The sequence below is a fragment of the Antechinus flavipes genome, chromosome 1 (genome assembly GCF_016432865.1).
Source record: "Antechinus flavipes isolate AdamAnt ecotype Samford, QLD, Australia chromosome 1, AdamAnt_v2, whole genome shotgun sequence".
Classification (NCBI taxonomy): Eukaryota; Metazoa; Chordata; class Mammalia; order Dasyuromorphia; family Dasyuridae; genus Antechinus; species Antechinus flavipes.
In genome coordinates, this window is record NC_067398.1 from 685,714,023 (window position 1) to 685,738,693 (window position 24,671).

Genomic DNA, 24,671 nt, shown 5'->3' on the forward strand with positions numbered 1-24,671 from the left:
TCTAATGCTTGTCACCTATATGTTTAAATCTGTACAATTCATCTAGAGGATAGTAGAAAGGACCAGACCTCTGATTTCATTGGTACCATAAATTCCCAGGTAAGGAAATTGCTTTAACACCTGCAAGACTTGCCTGGTACATTGAACAGTAAGTTCAAATATATAACTTGTCCAGGATCACACAGCCAATGACTCATGACAATTGAACTTAGGTCTTCCCGATTTTAAGGCAGCTCTTTAACCATTATCTCAGAATTCATCTTAAGACAATAATTCTCAAGAGAACAGGAAACACTTAAACATGTTTAAGTATAGCCCATGACATAGTACTATATGCAGGAGGCATTTAAAACAAAAACAATAGAATATAATATATCAAAAATGATTGTCACTAATATACAAATTCATATTTACAAAAGCAACTTCTAAAGCATCACTTACTTATCGGTAATTTGTAACTGATGACAAAGGAAAAAAGGTAATTCTATTAAAGGCATTTTGAAATTTCTGCTACAACTGAAATATTTCAGAATAGAGAATAAAATCTTGAAAGTCAATTTTCTACCTTTCTATAGTAGTCTAAGAAGCTGATATCAGAGCCATCTTTTTTAAAGGTGCTTTGTGGAGTCTGTTTCCAGTCAATACCATCAACTCTGTATGTCCTATTGTTGTGTCTGTGGAAGGAATACATTTAGAGATTTATGGCAGTTTGATGCCTGAAGCTTTTCTACATGAAATAATATTTGGAAAAAATAAGTAGCAGCTGACTAGTTCTCTGGGTTTAGAGGTCTGAGGGTGATGAGTGATTAGAGGTGAAACTCTTTAAATATTCAGTTAATAAAACTAAAACTATACAATTTTAAAGTGAGTTGTAAATATACACATTTAACAGAACTAATAATGGGGCAGAAAATTCTGGAAAAGCTGTGTCCTAGATACAGCATAACAGCTATTTATCAATTAACAAATACAGTCGGGGAAATAAATGAACCTCCTACAATGAGGCCATTTTCCTCTGCTGGAGTAGGGGGTATAGCCTTTACTGCTTTCCTCAGAATAATTTCGAGAAACAGAAAAGGGATAACCGTCATTTCTTCCCTTCCTTCTTGCTATTCTTTTAATACCTTCTTCTACCTTTAGGACACTTAAGAGCACATTTGCTTATTAATGAAAAATAACTTGGAAAATAAAAAAGACTTACTTGGTATAAACAATTTGTCCTGCTATTTCCTTCCAAATGGCTTCTTGGAAAGTGGTTCTTGGAGATTTCTGAAATTTCTTTATGAGGTCTAAGACAGTATCATTTCGGACGACTTTATGAATTACATCAGTACACAGCATAATGTCTTTCTCATACTGAAGGATAGAGGTAATGAAACCTGGACAAATACTCAACCTGTCAGACCAAATAAAAATTGCCTTCTTTAATCGATGACTTTAGGAAATAGTAACCCTCACTACTAGAGTCATAGTAGCCTCACTACAAAAGATAAAATCACACACACACACAAAATCAACATTTCTCTAAGAAAACACAAAAGAAACTGGGGGAGGGGAAGAATGCTATTAATGATAAAATGCATCAAAAACTTGATCAAACATATAACTTATATCTAAAAGTTCTACCTTGATGCTTTATTGGCATTGAGCCTTGGTTCTGGAAGACTCTACTAGAAGTACAAGATTGACAAGGTTCAATCATGATGGAAAGACTGTCTTGAGCAACAGATCATAAGATTTTCTCTTTTCTTCCCTCCTTCTCTCTCATTCCTTCCTTCCTTTCTTTTTTTGGTATTATTAATACTAGTTCCTTTCTTCCTTCAATTCTACCCCCAAATTTAAAAAAAACTCCCTCCCTTGGTTAACAAAAACACAAATAAAACGACTCTACACATTGGCTATGTTAAAAATTATAGATATACATTTCAATATTCAGTGACTTCAATACAAAAGAGATCAAAAGTGATATTGGAACCATAGGAAAATATAATAGCATTAAGAAACAAAGCACAGAAGACTCATACCTTTCTATTATGAATACTTTCTTTGAGAAGTATTGGAAGGTACTGAGCAAGGGAAAGAACAAATATTACCAAAAATATTAAAATGGTTACATTTTAAATGATAGGCATTTGCTGCTTACTGATAGGGAAATCATTTTCAAATTAATTGTTTCCACATATTGTCAGAAAACTGATTTGTTAGAAGAAAAATCAATACCACACTAGAATAAAAACGAAAAGATGTAAAAATTAAGGCAACAAAATTAAATATTCTGCTGAATCAGGAAAAAAAATCCAAATTTATTTTTAAAAGCATTGACAGAGACTATCACTATTGCCTAATGATGTAAATGTAAATCTATTGTCACAAGGAAGAGCTCAAAAGAACATAGACACTTAATCCACTTGCCAAGAGGAAAGAGAACTGCCAAGGGCAATCATGGTTTAGAGTATAAAGTCATTTGTAAGATTTACAGGGCAAAATGGTAAAAAAAAAAATAACAAGCAGTGTTGCTTGATAAAATAGCAGTAAAGGAGAAAGTTTACAAAAAGCTTGGCAACTAAGCAAAGTCACCCCAAAGGCATTTTAAGACAAAATTGAATGAAGTGTAACAGAGAAGAGAAACAGTTCTGTGAAGTCTATTTTTCATGAACTCTTTTTGACAACAACAAAACTGAAGAAAATTATGTTTCAATTGTAGATCACAAATTTGTGATGTTTTACAAAGTTCATGAGACATAATTTCTGGGTAATTTAATAATTTTGTTAATAAGGCTAGCATATAAATAAAAGAGGTTAGTGGCACCCTTGAATGCCAAATTCCACTTAGGCAATGAATTCACAATTTATATTCCCTTGGAAGAGCAGGTGTTCCTGAAGGTAGCAATTAATTGACATTAACAATTAATGAGAAAATAAACATTACAATCAAGGGTGGGCTACATTTCTTGGATCACCTAAGTCTTAGTCAAAGAGACATGAATTTCCACATCACCTGTCTGACAAAAGGAAGAACCAACATTTTCTCTGATCTGAGTCAATGGAACAAGCAGGAATCCCTCCATTAGCCTAAACTAGTCAAGGAAGGAGATGATGATGTTCCCACCTTTGTTTTCTTCAATGTCACTAAGACAGATGAAGAAAACAAAGAGGATGGTGGTACTGGATAGAATAATTCTGAGGACGTTGAGAGATCAATCCCTCAAAGTATTTGAAGAAGAAGAGATTATCAAAAAACCTTTATAAAAAGTCTCAGACTTTATTCCCCCCCCAAAAAAAATGGAGGCTAAGAAAATATCTATCCATCTCACTTGCCTACTTTCCCCATCTTGCACTTGCTCTTACACACACACACACACACACACACACACACACACACACACACATCCTGACCCATTCAATGTAAAGGGCCAACTAAACCCACCATAATAAAGTAGTAATACTACAATCAAATTCTCCAATTTTTCTCTTCTCACTTTTTTAATCTCTTGCTGACTTCAAAACTTATCATTCTACTAAACTTCATAAGTTATGAATGATCTCAAATCCAATGGCCTTTTCTCAGTTCTAATTCTCCTTGACCTCTCTGTAGCTGCTGACAAGGTCATCCACCTAATTCAATAAATTCCCAAGGTTTCCCTTTGCCTCTTGGATCAGATACCAAATCCTTTGTTTGGGCTTCAAAGCCTGTCCCTCTCCTACCTTTCTAGTCTTCTTACCCCTTACATATACTCACTCTCCAGTCTAGTGACATTGACCTCCTGACTATTCCATGTACAAGCCACTCCATTTCTTGGCTCCTGGTTTTTTTATTGACTATCCCTCATATCTGGAATGCTCTCCATCCTCATCTTTGCCTAGTGGCTTCCCAAGCTTCCTTTAAATCCTCATCTAAAATCCCGTGTTCTACAGGCAGCTTTTCCTAACCCTTTTAATTCTAATGCTTTCCTTTTTATTTACTTCCTATTTATCCTATATTAGCTTATATGATGACAATACTACCTAAACTAATCTATTTATTTAGTGCTATACCAATCAAACTCCCAAGAAACTATTTTACTGACCTAGAAAAAATAACAACAAAATTCACCTGGAAGAATCAAGAATTTCAAGGGAATTAATGAAAAGAAAAGCAAATGAAGGCAGCCTAGCTTTACCAGATATAAAACTATATTATAAAGCCGTGGTCATCAAAACCATTTGGTACTAAGAAATAGAGTAATCAATCAGTAGAATAGGTTAGGTTCACAGAACAAAATAGTCAATGACTATAACAATCTAGTATTTGACAAACCCAAAGGCCCCAGCTTTTGGGATAACAACTCACTATTTGACAAAAACTGCTGGGAAAATTAGAACTAGTATGGCAGAAACTAGGCATAGACTCACACCTAACATAGTAAACCAAGATAAGGTCGAAATGGGTTCATGATCTAGACATAAAGAATGAGATTATAAACAAATTAGAAGAACACAGGATAGTTTACCTCTCAAATCTGTGGAGGAGGAAGGAATTTGTGACCAAAGAAAAACTAGAGATCATTAATGATCACAAAATAGATAACTTTGATTATAGTAAGTTAAAAAGGTTTTGTATGAACAAAACTAATGCAAACAAGATTAGAAGGGAAGCAATAAACTAGGAAAACATTTTTACATTCAAAGGTTCTGATAAAGGCCTCATTTCTAAAATACATAGAGAATTAAATCAAATCTATAAGAAATCAAGTCATTCTTCAATTGATAAATGGTCAAAGGATATGAGCAGACAATTTTCAGATGAAGAAATTTAAACTATTTCTAGTTATATAGAAAGGTGCTCCAAATCACTACTGCTTAGAGAAATGCAAATTAAGACAACTCTGAGATGCCACTATACACCTCTCTCAGATTGGCTAAGATGACAGGAAAAGATAATGACCAATGTTGGAGGGGATGTGGGAAAATTAAGTTATCAAACTGTGCCTACCCTTTGGTCCAGCAGTGTTACTACTGGGCTTATATCCCAAAGAGATCTTAAAGGAGGGAAAGGAACCCACATGTGCAAAAATGTTTGTGGCAGACCTTTTTGTAGTGGCAAGAGACTGGAAACTGAGTGGATGTCCATCAATTAGAGAATGGCTGATTAAGTTATGGTATATAAAGGTAAAGATAACTGTATAAATATGTATATATATATTGGATTTAATATATATTTTATATTTGAACATATTTAACATGTATTAGACCACCTGCCAGCTAAGGGAGGGGTGAGGAGAAGGAGGGGAAAATTTGGAAAGAAGGTTTTGCAAGGATCAATGTTAGAAAAATTACCCATGCATATGTTTTGTAAATAAAAAAGCTTTAATAAAAAAATATATAGCTTGTTTGTGCACATTCATTTGCTTGTTGCTTATTCCATTAAATTGTGACTCCTTAAGGGCTGGAACTAATTTTTTTGCCACCTTTTATACTGCTAGTCCTTTATCCCATCTCTGATACATAGTAGATACTCACTAACTACTTACTGATGGGGGTAACTAAATGCCTCAGTGGATTGAACACTGACCCTAAAAGTCAGAAGGATTCAAGTTCAAATGTGGCCTCAGACACTTAACAGCTGTGTGACCCTGATCAAGTCACTTAACTCTAATTTCCTTGCCAAAAAAAGTAAATATTTAGTATTACATAAATTCATTTGTAGATTTGAGATATCATATAAAATACCATTAGGATATAATTCATAAGAGTAAACAAAGCAAGAAAAATCCCATGAAAAATGAAATTAACAAAAATAAAAAAACTTCAGGGGAAAAAGGAGAAATATGTACTCATATTACAGATTTCATTAAAACATTATAATAAAGCCATAATTGTTAAAGCCACCTAGTATAAGATGAAAAAAAGCAAGAATTTCAATGTAAGAGATTAAGTAATCTAGAGTTAGATCAAAGGCATCTAATAAATCAGGTGCTTAAAAATCCAAGATCAAAGTAAGGAATAATTAATTACTTAGTAAAATATTGTTTGGAAAATTGGATGATAGTATGTTGAAAAAATCCTTATTAGATTAGTATCTCACAACATATATAACATTAAATTTTGACTAATATTCTATTATATTCTACTTTATGATTTTCATTCACCCAAATTTGTTTTGACTATAAAAAAATTCTCAAGTATTCTATTATATTCTACTTTATGATTTTCATTCACCCAAATTTGTTTTGACTATAAAAAGAAAAATTCTCAAGTTTATGACAAATAGAAGTTAAAAGAAAGTGAAAGATCCATGATCAATGAATTTTTACACTAAAAACAATAAATTTAAAATAAGAAAGAAAAAGGCTCATTTTTAACTAGTCTAATTATATCTATTTTGAGGACATTTTTAAGTATCAAATTTTTTCCCCACAAATATCTGTAGTAAAACTTTATTATTCTCTGATAAAGTAAATAATAAAAGTCTGATTAAAAATTAACTTTGCAATGGATAGATATTAGACACTGTCTCCTAAAAGAAAAAGAGCTCAGTTTCCTGTAATAATTATATTCTTTTAGAAAACTGAGCCAACCAATCCCCAGCTGATACTGTAGCATTTAATATAACAATAACTATAACTTATAAAATATCATAATTTGAAAGATTATAAACTCTTTTTTTTGCTTAGAAAATATGAAGTGTCCTATTTTGTTAAATGCTATATTGATATCCATTCCTATTATACAAACCCTAAATCTCTCAAGTCTTCTGTCCCGTTGTAAATGTCATAAAAATTGCGCCCAATTTGTACAAGCTTCATTATATTCAAAAGTCTAGAAGTTAAAAACACACAAAAGTTTTATTATTTATATTTGCTCTACTTTATTCCCAAGATGAAAATGAGATCAACTGATTAAAGTAAGACAACACTGTGTTTTACAAAAGTGAAAGTGCTGTAGAAATGCTATCATTTATTTTATATATATATTTAATCATTATTGTATATAAAGTGCTATGCAACTCTTATAGGATTATAGAAATGCTAGCTTATGATGTCTACTACATCCCCCTCTCAAAATATGGTCCAATAATAGTTATCATGTATATATCTACTTCACAAAAGTAATTTCATTTGATCCTTACAACAACCTTGGGAGATAGGTACTATTAAAATAGGGATAATAATATCCTCCAACCAGCAGGGTTGTTGTGACAATTGTAAAGCACTTAGCTCAGTGCTTGGCACCTAGTAGGCATTTGATAAATGTTTTACTTTTTGCCCCCTTCCTATCATGATTATACTCATTTTATGGTTAGAAAACTAAAGAAGATAGAGGTAAAGTGACTTAATGAAGAACCTTGAGGCATTTTGAACTCAGCTTTCCAAGTCCAATTACAGAAGGACCCTGTTTTTATCTAAATCTGTCTTTCTACTAGCAACTGGCTCAGTGCTCTGTAGAAAGGAGGTAGGTTATGCTTATTACTTATCTACTCAGTACTTTCACTGCTGATCCTAAGAAATTGCTGATTAAATTCAGGCTCTATAAAGCAGGAAATCAGAGCAATTATACTTTGTCTCTATTAAATATACCTATTACAAGTATTTTCTTCCAGAGCTATCTTCCTTCCCATGAAGTTACTGAGGGAAAGAGGGAGTTGACATCTACACTGAGAATAAACAGCCTGTCAAATCCTTTACCACCCCTACATATTTGGATTTCAAAAATCACAAAGGATTGCAAACATGCCCTCAGTTTCACTAATGTTTACGATACCTAATGGTGCAATGTTCTGAGTTCCAAGAAAATAAAAAGAATCAAACAAACCTTTTGAAAATAATATTGTAAAACTGTAAGCAAGCTGATGAATTAGGTAGAAGTTCATTTGTTAAAGTGATAGTTATCCTCACATTCTCTCCACTGTGTGTCTGACTAAATACTTCAGTAACCTGAAAAAAATAATTAAAAACATGCCTAATAGATAATCAAAATGAAAAAAATCACAATAACACAAACAGTAAAACAGAACTAGGAGGTCAATTTTCTTTCTGAGATGCTCCTAGAAGTAGAGTCCTTTTCTCCCCCCCACAACTAGTCTGGATTTACAAGCATTTTAGAGTCAGCCCTGGGGTGAATCTAATAGTCTATTAAGAGTTATTTTCATTAAAAAATAAATTGCCTTGGTAGCTAAACCCAGCAATAGAAACTTAAAAAGGAAAAAATAATCAATTATACAGTTTAGCTTTCTAAAATGCACTCAAGAAAATGTTTAATGAAAGAACTGGTAATGTCTAGTTCAGAAATACTTCCACTTTGAATTTGGGGAATGAAGAATGATACCAAAGAACAACAAGGAACCTAAATTTCAGTAACCATATGTATATCCAGAATGTAATCAGCCATATAAACATAAGTTTGGAGTGCTGATGAGGAAGAGAAAGAGGAGATTGTTTCTAAACTGTCATTGACTTAGGGAACCTTCTGATGAGAAAATTCTCTCTCTTCCTGAACATCAGCACCTTCTCTGAAGCTTAGTCTTAGAGACACTTAAGAGGCTAGTGACTTAGAAATCAGTAAGGTTAGGAAACCTGGTTTTATACTTATCATACCATTTTTTTTTCAAAATTATGTGTTAGAAAATAGTAGAGAAATCCTTACTAATGACATTCCTGAAAAAAAGTCTAAATATTTAAAAACTATCTATTGTCATTTATGACTCTCTATGACCCCATTGTGGGTTTTCTGGCCAACTTTGCGATTTCCTTCTAAGGCTTATTTTACAGATGAGGAAACTGAGGTAAACAGAGTTAAGTGACCAGGATCACATGGCTAGGATAGATCTGAGGCCAGATTTGAACTCACAGAGCTGCTATTTACCACATCACCTTAAATTGTCCAAATATGAACTGTCCTTCAAAAGTGACATCTTTGAAAGCAAAATACACAGAAAAGTTCTTCAAAATATAAGTACAGAATATCACCAGGCTTACTATTTATGTGATGCAACCACTGTCAGGAATGATATGAATTCTAATCAATGACAACCTTATAACATAAAAAGAGAGACTATATTTCAGGGACTTTTATCTTATCAGCATGACTAAAGCTTACTTAAACTACCAAATCAGTAAGGATCCTACAGGATAAGGAATCTTTCCTTCTCCTGAGTAGGTGCACTCGAAATACTCTTGCCCTACAAGTAACCTTTGTGACCAAAGTACCTTCCTTATCTTGTATTAATATATCCCACTTCTGTATTCCTATCATGTAGTTCCTATCATGTTGACATGAATTTGTTCTCAACTAGGCTTCCCAATTCCTCTCTAACTCTGTATATCTGCCTTCTCCCTCTTTGCTTCTCACCTTTAAATAGCATCTCTCTACTCACAGCCCATGTACCCTTAAAGAAGTACAAGGTTCCTTGTGGCTATAATAAAACCTTTTGAGTTTTTCACCTTCTGAACTGCTCTCCTAGAACCTGTGCTTCATCACTATCACAAGACTTTGTCCATACTAGGTAATTAATAAGATTTGTTGTGCAAGTCAGATACATGGGGAAGTGATAGAGAATTACTGCCTAAAGTAATGTGGTGCCTTTATTGCAAAGAACTTTTATTCAAATTTGCATGTGCTAATATAAATATATGAAGTTAAATCAATTAACAATCATTTATTAAGACTACCATCCTGTTAGGTTATGGAGGATCCAAAGAAAACAGTAAGTATTCCTGAATTTTAATCTAAGCTCTGCCAGCTATAAAACCTTTGGGAGCTACCTTAGAACTGACTATACCATTACTTCATATTATATTTATATTTTATCACTACTAGCAACTGCAGTGACTGACCACATTTTCTTTAAAATCCTAAAGCTGTAAAGCCAATCAAAAATATGATTTCACCTTCTTTTGTAGCTTATGGCATGAAAATAATATTGTACCATCAAAAGAATAACGTTTTCCTAGGAGTTGTCTGTGTGTGTCAAGTAAAACTGAACGGAGTCTTTTGGAATCCATCTGTGGGTTGAAGTCAACATGGTACTGGTACAGTGCCCACTGGGGAAGAGATGTCAGCCGGAAATGATTTGTCTTCAAGTGGACTACAGTCCCTGAAGTACCTGAAAGATTGAGTCAGATTTGACAGCCTGTGAGACATCAAATCTACTTCTTATTCTCCATCATTTCTAATCTAACCGGACATTTTTCTAAGACTTGAGGCTAAAAAATGGTGGAAAACATCAGAGAAGTTCTTAGGGAAAAACCTGATTCTTAAGGAAACTATCTAAAAGTCATTTGAATGGATATAAAAGTATGTCTTTAATAGTATGTGAACCTAGTCAGAGGTCTAATTTAGTAGTATCAAAAGACTCTTATGAAAATCTCAGATCTGCAAAATATTTTTTAAGAACTATTAATAACCTACATGTTTCAAAGTTTGACCTAGGCCAAATCAGTTGTAAAACAGCAAATTGGTTGGTTTTTTTTCTGGCACATATTTTGAATGCGCTATCTAAACAGGCAGCCTTCTTTCACAAAATGGCAGAGAATGATATCTCAGCTGACAGTCTTACAACAGAGGAGTCCTCAAAGAATGAAACAATGAATGACAAAGCATTTCTGAAGTGTTTACTAAGAGACAAGTATAGTGCTAAGCACATTGATCAGACAAACACAAGCAACCTACACAGCCTTTACCTCAAGAAGCTTATGTTCTAATGAAGGAAGTTCAAAAGTTGAGGCAATAGACAGTGAGGAGGCGTGAAGAAAGGAAATAGAAATATAGCAGCATGGTTTGTTAATGCCTGGAAAGTGTTGTGGTGCTCTAGTTATGGTCAAAATAAAGGTGAAAACTTCCTATCAAAGCCAGTCTTTAAAGCAAAAGCAAAATCTCAAAGTAATAACACTAATTAAAAATATTACTTTACATTATAAAAACAAAGAAACAAAAAAACACACTCTTATGAATTAATCCCCCTTTTAAAAAAAATCAAATTCCTTTAAAGGAAAAACCTCTTCAGAGCAAAGATTTCTAAAAATTAGTGAGACAGCCCATTTAAAGGGTGATATTTGGTATAGCCAGGATCCAGATCAAAGGAATATTCCTTCAATTAATCATAATACTTGAGTCATGTGGACTTCAGGTTTAAAAACAAACAGTAGAAATTCTGTTTCCATATGACAGATGGGGGGGAGAACAAAAAATGGCCCAACTTTTCTAGTATGTTCTCATACTAAACAATAAAATTGATTAGGGTTAGATGATTGCCTTGTGACTTAATTGAAATAGAAATCCTTACTCTCAGGTGGGAAAACTCCCTCCCTTTATAAGTCCAGGCAGGAAATCTTCCCAGTACTTTACAACCCTACAATCAGTTGTCTAGGGTTAACTGATTAGCCCTAAGTTAAGTGTCTTGCTCAGGGTCACACAGACATTATGTGGCAAGGATTGAACCCAAGTATGTTGGCTTCAAAGTCAGTTCTCTATCTACTATACCATACAATCCCTAATAAAACTTAACTAAGAAAAAAAACTTAACTAGAAAGAAAAAATAGATTAGACAAAGTAAAAAGGGGACTTGGATTTTGCCCATTATTTACTGAGTACTAGAGAAAAGAGATAATACTATACTTCTGAGAAAAGGACTTACCTCTTTTGCACTCTATGAAATGATGTAGTTTTTCCCTAGTATTCACACCAACATCATGGAAATTCTTTCTACTAGATTGTTTCTTCTGTGATGGCTCCTTTGATCTTGCTGAAACTTGACCTTCTGTTTGCAAAAAATGAAGTCAAACATTTGCCAATACATAAACATGAATCATAATAGCATGTGTTCTTATGGCACTTTGTAAAAAGAAACAACCCCTTATTGTTAAGGAAAAGCAGTAAAAGCAAGTAACCAATAAATCAGTTAATAGATATTTATTAAGTGCCCAGTATGTGTTAGGCATTGTGCTGATAGCTGAAGATACAAATAAAAAGCTAAAAAAAAATCCCTGCCTTCAAGGAGCTTGTGTTTTAATAAGAGAAACAAAATTTGATAGGGATAATTGAGAGAAGTAAAGATCTAGGTCAAGAATTTTCTAGCCACAGCAACTCATAAAGTTTTGGAGAGGGAAAGTAGAGGGAACAGAAGGAGTTGAAATTCCACAGTTGAGACTGACATTGTTGCTTAGAATAATACTTCTAGAAAATCCTGTGGATAGAACACTGGTCTGGAGTCAGGAAAGCTGCTGTTGTTCAGTCATTTCTCAATCATGTCTGACTCTTTGTGACCTCATTTAGGGTTTTCTTGGCAAAGATACTTGCTATTTCTTTTACTAGCTAATTTTACAGTTAAGGAAACTGAGGCAAAAAGGGTGAAATATTTTGCCCAGAGTTATCCTTCTTTTTTTAGGATTTAGAGGATTTAATCCCTTTTAAGGATTTAAAGGAGGCCCCAGATCAAAAGATTTGGAAACTACTTCTCTAGTCCCATTCTTCAGAGTGTGAGTGGAAGCTGTGGAGGCTTATGGTATAAGTTATCTGGGGCTCAAGTCTGGTCAGATACAAGAGACAACAGAAGGGAAGCATTCCAGAGCAGATGACTCAGAGGTTGTAAATTGATGTCAGGACAGAAGTGATGGCTTAAATATAAACTAGAGAATTGTAGATCACAATAAGATCACACAATGAAAAATAAATTCAAAAAGAATAAAGCACATATACAGAAGGGGATTAATGAAAGATTATGATCAGATAATAGAGTTTGGGGTCAAAAAAGTGGAATACTTGTAGATGAGGTGAAATCTAAAATAGAAGCTGAAGAGGAGTTCAGGTCATGGTATGGGAAAATATGAAAGAACTGGAGATTAAGATGTTTGAGGGAACATCGACATGAATGAATGCTGGAGTCCCCCAGTGTAATTAATATGAGTTGGAAAGGTAAAGGAGAGACAATACAGTAGATGTTAAATTCCTAGAGAAAGGAAGTAGAACAACCTGGGGACCAGGACAATTGCCACTATGATCTGTATTTTAATGATAAATCTTGATAGTGAACTTTAAAGGAAGAGAACTTACTGAGGAGCCTCAGACATCAAAGAGAAAGAATGGAATTTGCAATGGGAAGCAAGAACAACTTGGCTGCCTCTGCAGCACCAACATGGGGATGGGAGAGTTGAAGGGGGTCATAAAAGTAAAAGAAGGGATGGTCAGAGCAGGAAAGCATGGCTGGGATTCCAGATCATGTGAGAAACCTGGTTTCTATGAATTGTTAGATGATAAAAGGACTAAAAGAGGAAGAGTTCTAAAATGAAGGAAAATTTTGTTAGTAACAGAATGTACTATGAAAGAGGCAGACAGAACTAGACTAATGACTTAATCACCGAATCCATGCCCTAACTCAGTTTTCTTTCTTCATGAACTCTTTGATATTTTTTGACATAACTGATCTTTTCCATCTCTTCCCTTGACTTCAGGGACATCATATTCTCCTTGTTCTCCCTCTATTTCTCTCACCACATTTTCTATCTCCCAGATCTGCTCCTTATGTGTCATAACCTTAAAAAAAATCAATCTTTTTAGATCTCAGTCTTTTCATCTGTAAGAGGAAAGATCTAGACCAAGGGTCCTCAAACTTTTTAAATAGGGGGTCAGTTCACTGTCCCTCAGACTGTTGGAGGGCCGGACTATAGTAAAAACAAAAACTTTGTTTTGTGGGCCTTTAAATAAAGAAACTTCATAGCCCTGGGTGAGGGGGATAAACGTCCTCAGATGCTGCATCTGGCCCGCGGGCTGTAGTTTGAGGACCCCTGATCTAGACTATACCATTTTTAAAGTCGATGATCATTCTCTAGCTTCTTAATCTCCTCCTGATTCTTTAACATGAGTATTTCCCAACATGCTTACGGGCTTCCTTTTTCAGGACTGTCATAGGATTGTAGATGGGGGAAATAAATGTTTGACAATTAAATTTAAAATAGCACAGGATCACAGATTAAAGCTGGAAGAGACCATAGACATCTTTGAATCCAATTCCTTTCATTTTATAGATTAGGAAGCTAAGCTGTCAGGGAGGTTAGGTGACTTTCCCCGATGACAGTACATGTCAAAAATATTATTCAGACCCAGATCTCCTTGACTCAATTGCTTTATCCATTCTGGCATAAGATCTTCAAATATTACTTCTACAAAGATAATGATAAATGTTGGAGAGGACGGGAAAACTCGGACTATGATTCATCATTAGTGAAGTTGTGAACTGATCCAATCATTCTGGAGAACAATTTGGAACTATGCCCAAAGAGCTATCAAACTGTGTAAACCCTTTGATCCAGTAGTCTCTCTACTGGATCTGTAGATCATAAAAAAGGGAAAAGAACCCACATGTGCAAAAATATTTGTAGCAGCCCTTTTTGTAGTGGCAAGGAACTGGAGATGAAATATATGCCCCAAAAATTGGGGTAAAACTGAATAAGTTATAGTAAATGAATGAAATGGACTATTATTGTTCTATAAGAAATGATTAGCTGGATGATTTCATAAAGGCCCGGAGAGATTTACATGAACTGATGCTGAGTGAAATAAGCAGGACCAGGAGATCATTGTACAAAGCAACAACAAGATTATGTGATGATCAACTGTGATGGACTTGGCTCTTTTCAACAATGAGGTGATTCAGGCCAATTCCAACAGACTTGTGATAGTGCCACCTGCATCCAGAGAAATGACTATCAGGTTGAATGTGGATCACAACATAGCATTATCACTTTTTTGTTTTTGCTTGCTTGGTTGGTTTTTTGTTTCTTTTTTTCCTTTCTGATCTGATTTTTCTTGTGCAGCATGATATAGAAATATGTTTAGAAGAATTATACACTTAACCTATATTGGATTACTAGGGGTAAGAGGGTAAAAAATATGGAACACACGGTTTTGCAAGGGTGAAGGCTGAAAACTATCTTTGCACATATTTTGAAAAAAGGACAAAAGAAAAAAAAATACCACTTCTATGAAGGCAACTCCAAAAATTCTCTAGAAACTATTTCTGAGGTTAGGGTTAAAATTTTCATCTGCTTGAAGGATATTATTACTTGATATGCTATTGTCATCTCAAATGAACTTGTCAAAATATATTTTTTCTCTACTCCTCTTCCTCCCAAAAATCTTTCTTCCTTTCTTGCCTTCACTATGTCAGTTGTATCTAATGCCCAATGTTTAAGATCTCTGATCTTCCTTTCTCATTTATATTCAACTAAAATCAATCCATTTTAATATATATTAAAATTTCTTGCATTGACTACTTCTTTATTGATGACTCTCCCATTATGGATTAAAGACTCATTATTGCTGGTCTGAATTATAGCAATGGTCTCTTAAATATCTCTCAGTCTCCATTCATCTTCCAATTTTGCTTTCACAATATTAATCTTCCTAATTCATAAACCTAGTAATTTCACTTCTCCAGGTAGGTTCTTCCTTGGTTCCTATTGTTTGCCAAATAAAGCTGAAATGCTATTGCTTAAGATTTGAAATGCTCTCGACAATATGGTGACATCTTAGTTTATAGCTTGTTATTCTCCCTGCTGTGGTCTACAGTTTAGTCAATCCAGGCTAACTTTTCCTCTTAAAGTTCCATTGGTTTTCCTGCTCTGCTTGATGATGTCTATGGGTGAAAAATGGGAACCATATATATATTTCAGAACATCTTGATTGGTTAGCCATAGCAATTCCCAAATCCTCTGCTAGTCTAAAGCTCTCATTCATCGTTTTTTTAAATAACTTTTTATTGATAGAACTCATGCCAGGGTAATTTTTTTACAACATTATCCCTTGCATTCACTTCTGTTCCGATTTTTCCCCTCCCTCCCTCCACCCCTTCCCCCAGATGGCAAGCAATCCTTTACATGTTGAACAGGTTACAGTATATCCTGGATACAATATATGTGTGCAGAACCAAACAGTTTTCTTGTTGCACAGGGAGAATTGAATTCAGAAGGTATAAATAATCCAGGAAGAAAAACAAAAATGCAAGCAGTTTATATTCATCTCCCAGTGTTCTTTCTTTGGGTGTTGCTGCTTCTGCTCATCTTTGATCAACTGAAACTGAATTAGCTCTCTTTATTGAAGAGATCCACTTCCATCAGAATACATCCTCAAACAGTATCATTGTTGAGGTATATAATGATCTCCTGGTTCTGCTCATTTCACTTAGCATCAGTTCATGTAAGTCTCACCAGTCCTCTCTGTATTCATCCTGCTGATCATTCTTTACAGAACAATAATATTCCATAACGTTCATATACCACAATTTACTCAACCATTCTCCAATTGATGGGCATCCATTCATTTTCCAGCTTTTAGCCATTACTAAAAGGGCTGCCACAAACATTTTGGCACATACAGGTCCCTTTCCCTTCTTTAGTATCTCTTTGGGGTATAAGCCCAGTAGAAACACTGCTGGATCAAAGGGTATGCACAGTTTGATAACTTTTTGAGCATAGTTCCAAATTGCTCTCTAGAATGGCTGGATGTGTTCACAATTCCACCAACAATGTATCAATGTCCCTGTTTTCCCACATCCCCTCCAACATTCCACATTATCTTTCCCTGTCACTCTAGCCAATCTGACAGGTGTGTAGTGGTATCTCAGAGTTGTCTTAATTTGCATTTCTCTGATTAATAATGATTTGGAGCATATTTTCATATGTCTATAAATAGTTTCAATTTCTTCGTCTGAGAATTGTCTGTTCATATCCTTTGACCATTTATCAATTGGAGAATGGCTTGATTTCTTATAAATAAATTCTGTATATATTTTGGAAATGAGGCCTTTATCAGAACCTTTGATTGTAAAAATGTTTTCCCAGTTTATTGTTTCCCTTCTAATCTTGTCTGCATTTGTTTTGTTTGTACAAAAACTTTTCAATTTGATATAATCAAAATTTTCTATTTTGTGGTCAATAGTGATCTCTAGTTCTTCTTTGGTCACAAATTCCTCCCTCTTCCACAGGTCTGAGAGGTAAACTATCCTATGCTCTTCCAATTTATTTATAATCTCATTCTTTATGCCTAGGTCATGAACCCATTTTGACCTTATCTTGGCGTACGGTGTTAAGTGTGGGTCATTCATTGTTGTAATAACTATTTCTTATCTTTAAATATAAACCACCTTATCTACCTCATTGTGGCTTCCTCAACCCTATTGTTCCTTCTCTAAAAAGATCAATGATATCATGTCTTAACTTGCTTGATTAAAGGGAGACAGAATTTCTAGAGGAGAGAGTGAGGTTGTTAACTTTAAAAGTTAACAACCTCACTCTCTCCTCTAGAAATTCTGAATCAACTAGAGGTTTTGTTGCCTTTAAGCCAACTACAATTCAGAAGAAATCTAGATATCAAATAATATTACAATAGAAAACTCTAATATAAGATAAGAGAAAGGAAGATATATCTGAATAGTATAATATAGATTTAATAAGAACAATCCATTTCCATCCATGAGTCTATTGATGTTCTACTTTCGAAAGCCTAGAAATGACAATTTAAAAATCACCAGTTTAAATTACTTCAAGTTTCTCTTATATTTTTTATTATCATGCTCTATCTTTTAAGATGATTTCCCCCAATTAAACACATTTATCAGATATCTACATGCAAGACAATATACTAAATATCAGAGTTGAAAGACAAATGAAATAGTCATTGCTTTAAAGGAACTAATTCTGCTGGGTGAAAACAACTTATATACAGATAAATAAATTAAATATATATACATATATATATATGAATGTTATATATTATGTATGAATTAATATGGTGAAGAGGAAATAAGAAATGGCCTTCTGTAAAAGGCATAGAACTTGAGCTAAGCCTTGAAGAGAGCATAGCTTGTGCAAAGGCTCAAAATCCAGAATGGAATGTATGGGGAAATAGGAAGTAGTTTAGTTTGACTATAAAGTAGGGGACATGGTGGAACGTGACACAAAACCAACCTGGGCTAATACCAGACTGTGAAAAGCTTTAAATGCTGACAAGAACATGTGTTTTTACCCTAACATTAAGAGATCTACAGGTTGCTTGAACAGGGGAGTGAAATAATCCAACTTGGAGTCATGCTTCAGGAATAAGCTGGTAATTGTGTAGATGGACTGGGAGAGACAAAAGGATAGGAGCAGTTAAAATATTTAGGAGGATGTTCTGTAGTTCAAGTGAGAGACCATAAAGATCTGAACTAAAGGTGGTAGCTAGTTGAATAGAGTGAATATAACAGATTTGAAATTCAGTGGAATCTGGAATTGAATGGTCAGGAGCTGATGCATGTGAAGAAGTTTTAAAAAGAGTCCCTGTTTTGACATGGGAAACTGGTGCCTCCAAGACAGGAAGGATATTTAGAGAGTGAAACAAATTTAGGGCAGAAGCCAATGAGTTCTGCTTTGGACATGTTGAATTTGAGAAACCAAGAACATAAAAGAGTGGAGATACCAGGCATATAGCATACAGTTGTTGTGAGGGTAGAGCTCATGAGAAAAATATGTGTTGGATATGGAGAATTGGGAGGCATCTACATAGAGATGATAGTCAAACCCATGAGTGCTTATGTGATCAAGAGATACAAAGAGAGAAAAGATGGCCCACTGAAGAATATTAAAGTATTTCCATATATTTAAAAAGGGACTGATTCTAGGAAACCAGATTCAGAAGGAACTGTTAGTATTTAAGGGAGAATCTGATGGGAAAACAAACTCTATTGTGTTTTTATAACCCCATACAACCTGACCCCAATCTATCTTTTTACCCTCAATAGGCTTTTTCCCATTCCCAAACCATTCACTTTGATTTAGCTAGAATGGCCTTCTCTCTGCTTTTTGCACAGAGATATTGGATCTCCTGCCTCCCTGCTTCTGACTTAGGCATCCCCTATCCCTGGAATGGACTATTCCCTCTCTCCCTTTAAGATATAGCTCAACTTCCATCTTCTATATGAAACCTATCCAGACCCTTCACATTGCTAGTGCCCTCCTTTTTAAACTACCTTCTATTCAACTACTTAGCACATATTTATATTTATCCACTTTCTAGATATATACAGCATAAAGTTACAACACATGATGCTGTATATGTTTATAAGTTCATTGCCAGTAAGGATTGTTTCTTTGGGCCTTTATCCCCAAGTCTTGTAAACTTCCTGACATAATAAATGCATACAAAGTACCTGTGATTGCAACAAGAAAGAATGGGGATACAAGAAAACCTAAAGAGAATGAACATTTGGTTAATAGGACATGGACAATAGAATCTTCTTCAAAAAGGAAGCTGACCAATAATGTACTGGAAAAAAAGCTAGTTATAGTAATAAGGAAAAAAAGACACTGGTGGTATTAGAATATTCAGTGAAGAAACAAACTATCATTTTTTGCAGAAGATTTGATACTGTACTTAAAGAATTCTAAGGGATCAACTAAAAATAGTTGAAACAATTAACAGCTTTAGTAAAGTTGCAGGATATAAAATAAACTCTTAGAAAACATCAGAATTTCCATATATTACCAATAAAATCCAGCAAAAAGAGTAAGAAATTTCACTTAAAATAATTGTAGACAATATAAAATATTGAATCCACCTACTAAGATAAGCCCACAAGCTATGTGAACACAATTACAAAATACTTTTCACAAAAGTAAAAATAGATGTAAACAACTAAAGAAATTGTTTATGGTTTGGCCGAGTCAATATAATAAAATGACAATTTTACCTAAACTATTCAATGAGATATCAAACTACCAACAAATTATTTTATATAGCTAGCAAAAAAATTCATCTAGAAAAACAAAAGGTCAAGAATATCAATGGAAAACAATGAAAAAAAGTGAAGGAAGATTGCATAGCCATACCAGATCTCAAAACTTTTGTACAAAGTAGTAATCATCAAAACAATCTACTAGCTAAGAAACAGAAAGGAAGACCAGCAGAAAAGATTAGGTATATTATATACATGATAGTAAACAACTATAATGATAATGTTTAATAATCCCTAAAATCAAAGCTTTTGGTATAAGAACTCACAATCTGACCAAAACCACTGGGAAAACTAGAAAAGTAGTTTGGCACAAACTAGGCTTAGGCCAGCATCTTATACCATATTCCAAGATAAGATCAAAATGAACAAATGTTTTAGATATAAAGATTGATATTAAAAGCAAATTAGGGGAGCATGGAAAATTTTACCTATCAAGTCCATGGAAAAGGGAAAACTTTATGTTCACACAAGAGAGGATTATAGGAAATAAAATGGATAATTTTGATTACATCAAATTTAAGTTTTTGTATAGACTAAACCAATACAACCAAGATTAGAAGGAAAAACCTGGGGACAAATTTACATTAAGTTTCTCTGATAAAAGTCTTATTTCTCAAATATATAAAGAATCAAGACAACTTTATAAGAATATGAGTCATTCCCCAATTGACAAATGGTCAGAGGACATGAACAGGCAGTTTTCAGATGAAGAAATTAAAATTATCCATGGTCATATGAAAAAAATGCTGCAAATAACTATTGAGTAGAGAAATGCCAATTAAAACAATTGAGGTAGCTCCTTATACCTGTCAGATTGGCTAAAATGATAGAAAAGGAAAAGGCAAATGGAGGAGATATGGAAAAATTGGGACCCTTAAATGCACTGCTGGTAGAATTGTGAACTGATCTAACCATTCTGGAGAGCAATTCAGAACTATGCCCAAAAGACTACGAAGCTGTGCATACCTTTTGATCACCAGTACCATTTCTAGATCTGTATCTCAAAAGAGATCAAAGAAAAAGGAAAAAGAACCTATATGTACAAAAATTTAATAGCAGGTCTTTTGTGATGCAAAGAATTAGAAATTGAGGGGATATCCATCAATTGGAGAATGAATGAACAAGTAATATGATAATAATGCAATATTATTATACTTTTAGAAATGATTTTTTTTAAAAGAAATGATTAGCAGGATGATTTAAAAAAAACTGGAAAGGCATGAACCAATGCCAAGTAAAGCATGCAGAACTAGTAGAATCATCTACACAGTAACTGTAATATTGTACAATGATCAATTGTAAATGACTTAGTTATTCAAAGTAATACAATGATCAAGACTATTCTGAAGGACTTAAAATGAAAATGCTATCTACCTCCAGAGAAAGAAGTGAGTCTGAATGAAGATTGAAGTATAATTTTTTCATTTTCTTTCTTTTTCTTGCTTTTTTGCAACATGGCTAATATGGAAATGTTTTGCATGATTTCACATGTATAATTGACATCTCATTTTTTGCCTTCTTAATAATGACAGAGGAGTGGGAAGAAAAGAATTTTGACTTCAAATTATTTTAAATGAATGTTAAAAATAAATTAATTTTTAAAAAGAAACAAGAAAAAACCAAAAGAATCTCCTAATTGTTTAATTCTATCCCTAACACATCACCTGGAAATGCACTTGCTCCCTCTTCAGCTCCTCCTTCTGCTCCTCTTGGTTCTTCATGCCTAACAAGCTCACTTGATGGTGCCAGTATGGAGGCTCGAGCTGCTGCTGCCGGTGTGGAGGCTCGAGCTGCTGCTGGTGCCGGTGTGGAGGCTCGAGCTGCTGGTGCCCGTGTGGAGGCTCGAGCTGCTGGTGCCGGTGTGGAGGCTCGAGCTGCTGGTGCCGGTGTGGAGGCTCGAGCTGCTGGTGCCCGTGTGGAGGCGCGAGCTGCTGGTGCCCGTGTGGAGGCTTGAGCTGCTGGTGTTGATACTACAATTGGTGTTGGTGGTGGTAGCATGCGTATGGGTGCCCGAGCCTGTGCTGGTGTCCGAGCCCGTCCTAGTGATTGAGCCACCCTTTCTGACCAAGTTAATGCCCTAGCTGCTGCTGGTGGTGGCAAAGTCAAAGTTTCTGCTCCACCTTGTGCCTGAGTCAATGTTGCTGCCTGAGTCACTTCTAGAACTGGAATTGGGGTTGGATCTGAAACAGGAACTGGTTCTGGAGCCGATTCTGAAGATGGTTCTGGAGCCAGTTCTGGAGCTTGCCGCCATTGTCGATACCTAGACCTCCTAGTACCATATTGCTGACCCTGCAGTTTTTATTTATTTATAGTAATTAAAAATACCATTAAATTTCATGTGTCAGTAGAGAACTCAATTGTATAATCAAGAAATTATATTTAAAATAACATTCAAATTATTCCCAAAATAGGAAGATACAGCATAAGAATTTTCAAACAAAAAAAGTTAAAACTATTTGTAAGCCAGTAGACTTCTGCTCAGTTCCTCATTTAAATATTTTCAGAAGAGAAAAATAACATAAGCTACCATTGGAATTCTCTCATAGAAATCCCTGTCTGGAAAATAGGGTTCTAAATAAGCAAACATGCATGATGTTACTGTAATCAAATAACTTGGAAAGCAGTTATAGGGAATATATAGAATCATTGTGAATATAGAATTGCAAACAACAATAACAAAGGGGGTTGCTAATTGGAAGGAGAACAGCAGGACTGCTAACTATTGGTATAGGTCCTATCTATAATATTTAACATATTAGCCCCATTTATCTTCAATATGTAAGGGATACTAAATCCCCAAACATGTCCAGCAGAAAATTATAGCTGGATGGTTCTCAATATGACTACATTTACAAAATGAGAGCACTTACCTCAACAGGCATACCACTCTGGGCTTCCCTTGGTGGTCTTCCTCTTGCCATTCCACCTTTCCTGGCTCGACCACTCATTTTTCTTTCTCTAAAAATGAACAATATTTTTTCTCAATACTTGAGTTTCCCTAATTTTGATTAAATATTCAAAATGAACTTTTGAAGAACATGTATTTACCAAACACACATACAACACAATAACTCTTTTCACTTAGGACAGAGGTAGCTTACCATAAGAGGGGGGAAGCTTTTTTTCAAATAAGGTTTAAGGTTGCAACTAGAATCCTAAATGAATTTATTTCAATTCTGTATTACAATAACAATATCTTATAAATAAATCATCACTAAGTTAAATATTTTAACAAGGATTTTTCCCGCATTAGTTTGAGGATTTGGGGCACAAGGACTGAAAAATGGTCATGTCATAGAATTTTGTCCTTTGTCATAAAAGAAAATTCAGGCTAAAAAACTTGACTAACCATTATTTCTAATTGATCAGACCAGAAAATAAGATCTAGAAAGAATCTTAAAGTCATCTAATTCAAACTCATTTTACAAATAAGAAAACCAACACCCAGAAAGGTTCAGGTTTAAGTAATTTGCCTATGATCATGAATTTTAAATTCAATTATTCTGAATTCCATTCTATCACACAATCAGCCACACAAATTGTAAGTAGAAACACAAAATTTGACTCCATCTTCTATCCTCCAAACCACATGCTGCTTTGAGTGCTGGACTTGAGAGTGTTGTAGTCTGGAAAATACTGGTCTGAATCTACAAGATGTGTACTTACCATGGTTATCTTACTGAACCTAAGGCTCAATTTCTTCATCTGTAAAATGGCTGTTAATAATGGCAACAGTACTTTTTTCCCCCATAAAATTGGAAGGTTCAAATGAGATAAAGAATAGACAGCAAGAGTGAAATGAGCAGGACCAGAAGATCATTATATCCTTCAACAACAAGATTATGTGATGATCAATTCTGATGGACCTGGCCATCTTCAGCAATGAGATGAACCAAATCAGTTCCAATGGAGCAGTAATGAATTGAACCAGCTACATACACCCAGGGAAAGAACTCTGGGAAATGACTATGAACCACTCCATAGAACTCCCAATCCCTCTATTTTTATCCACCTGCATTTTTGATTTCCTTCACAGGCTAATTTTAAAGTCCGACTCTTTTTTGTACAGCAAAGTAACTGTTTGGACATGTATACATATATTGTATTTAACATGTATTGGTCAACCTGCCGTCTGGGGGGAGGGAGGGAAAAAGTTGGAACAAAAGGATTTGCAATTGTCAATGCTGAAAAATTACCTGTGCATATATCTTGTAAACAAAAAGCTATAATAATTTTAAAAATAAAAAAGAAGAAGAAGAAAAAAATAGACAGCAAGACAAAAGAATTCTGCCACGGGGGATGGGCTATACATGGAAGGAAGGCATCATTAGCTCTGTGGGATGTGTATGGTGGGAGACCCTTGGAACTGTCAATATTCTTCTCCAGGGCTCGGGGGATGCTTTCCAGGGTGGGGGAAGGAAGACTCTTTAAACAGCCCCACGCACAAGAGGAGCGGAATTAACAAATTAGCCACCCAGATCCACTGAAAGGGAGCAGGATACTTCCCAACAGACCTTGGGTTCTATTGCATGCCTAAAATGGAAAAGAAGGGTTGGGGAGGAGGGAGGGGAGAGGGGAGAAGAGGGTGCTTCAAACAGAACTCACTAATAAAATCAGTCCCTTCTCCTCTTGCTTCTTCGCCTCCCAGCGTCCTACCCCTCCCAGGTCCACGAGAGGCAGACACCACTTCTGCAGCCTTTTTACAATCCTTCTAATTATAACACCTGCCTTGAGCCCAACACTTCGATTACTCCGCCACTTTCTATTCTCCAAGACCTTCACATGGGGTTATTTTCCCCTCTTTTTTCTTTTGGAAAATTCCAAGACATCCATCTCATACAATCTAGCCAAGATACTTCAGGACTTCGCCCCACTTGGACCGACAGGAGGATCTAGATCTAGGATCTCTTTTCCTTCCCCGCGCGGATGG

At 34.9% G+C, this 24,671-nt stretch overlaps 1 protein-coding gene across 1 annotated transcript in view; it reads right to left on the bottom strand.

Moving 5' to 3' along the window:
- LOC127548452 (piwi-like protein 1) overlaps positions 1 to 22,689 on the bottom strand; it is a 62,848-nt gene extending 40,159 nt beyond the window's left edge. Inside the window, exons 1-8 of the mRNA XM_051975875.1 lie at positions 22,612 to 22,689; positions 21,406 to 22,030; positions 11,612 to 11,734; positions 9,867 to 10,081; positions 7,792 to 7,913; positions 6,715 to 6,798; positions 1,202 to 1,396; positions 566 to 674 (exon numbers count right to left, since the gene is read on the bottom strand). Of these exons, the coding sequence (XP_051831835.1) occupies positions 566 to 674; positions 1,202 to 1,396; positions 6,715 to 6,798; positions 7,792 to 7,913; positions 9,867 to 10,081; positions 11,612 to 11,734; positions 21,406 to 22,030; positions 22,612 to 22,689 (1,551 nt within the window). The remainder of the gene's footprint in view (positions 1 to 565; positions 675 to 1,201; positions 1,397 to 6,714; positions 6,799 to 7,791; positions 7,914 to 9,866; positions 10,082 to 11,611; positions 11,735 to 21,405; positions 22,031 to 22,611) is intronic.
- Positions 22,690 to 24,671: the final 1,982 nt, after the last annotated feature.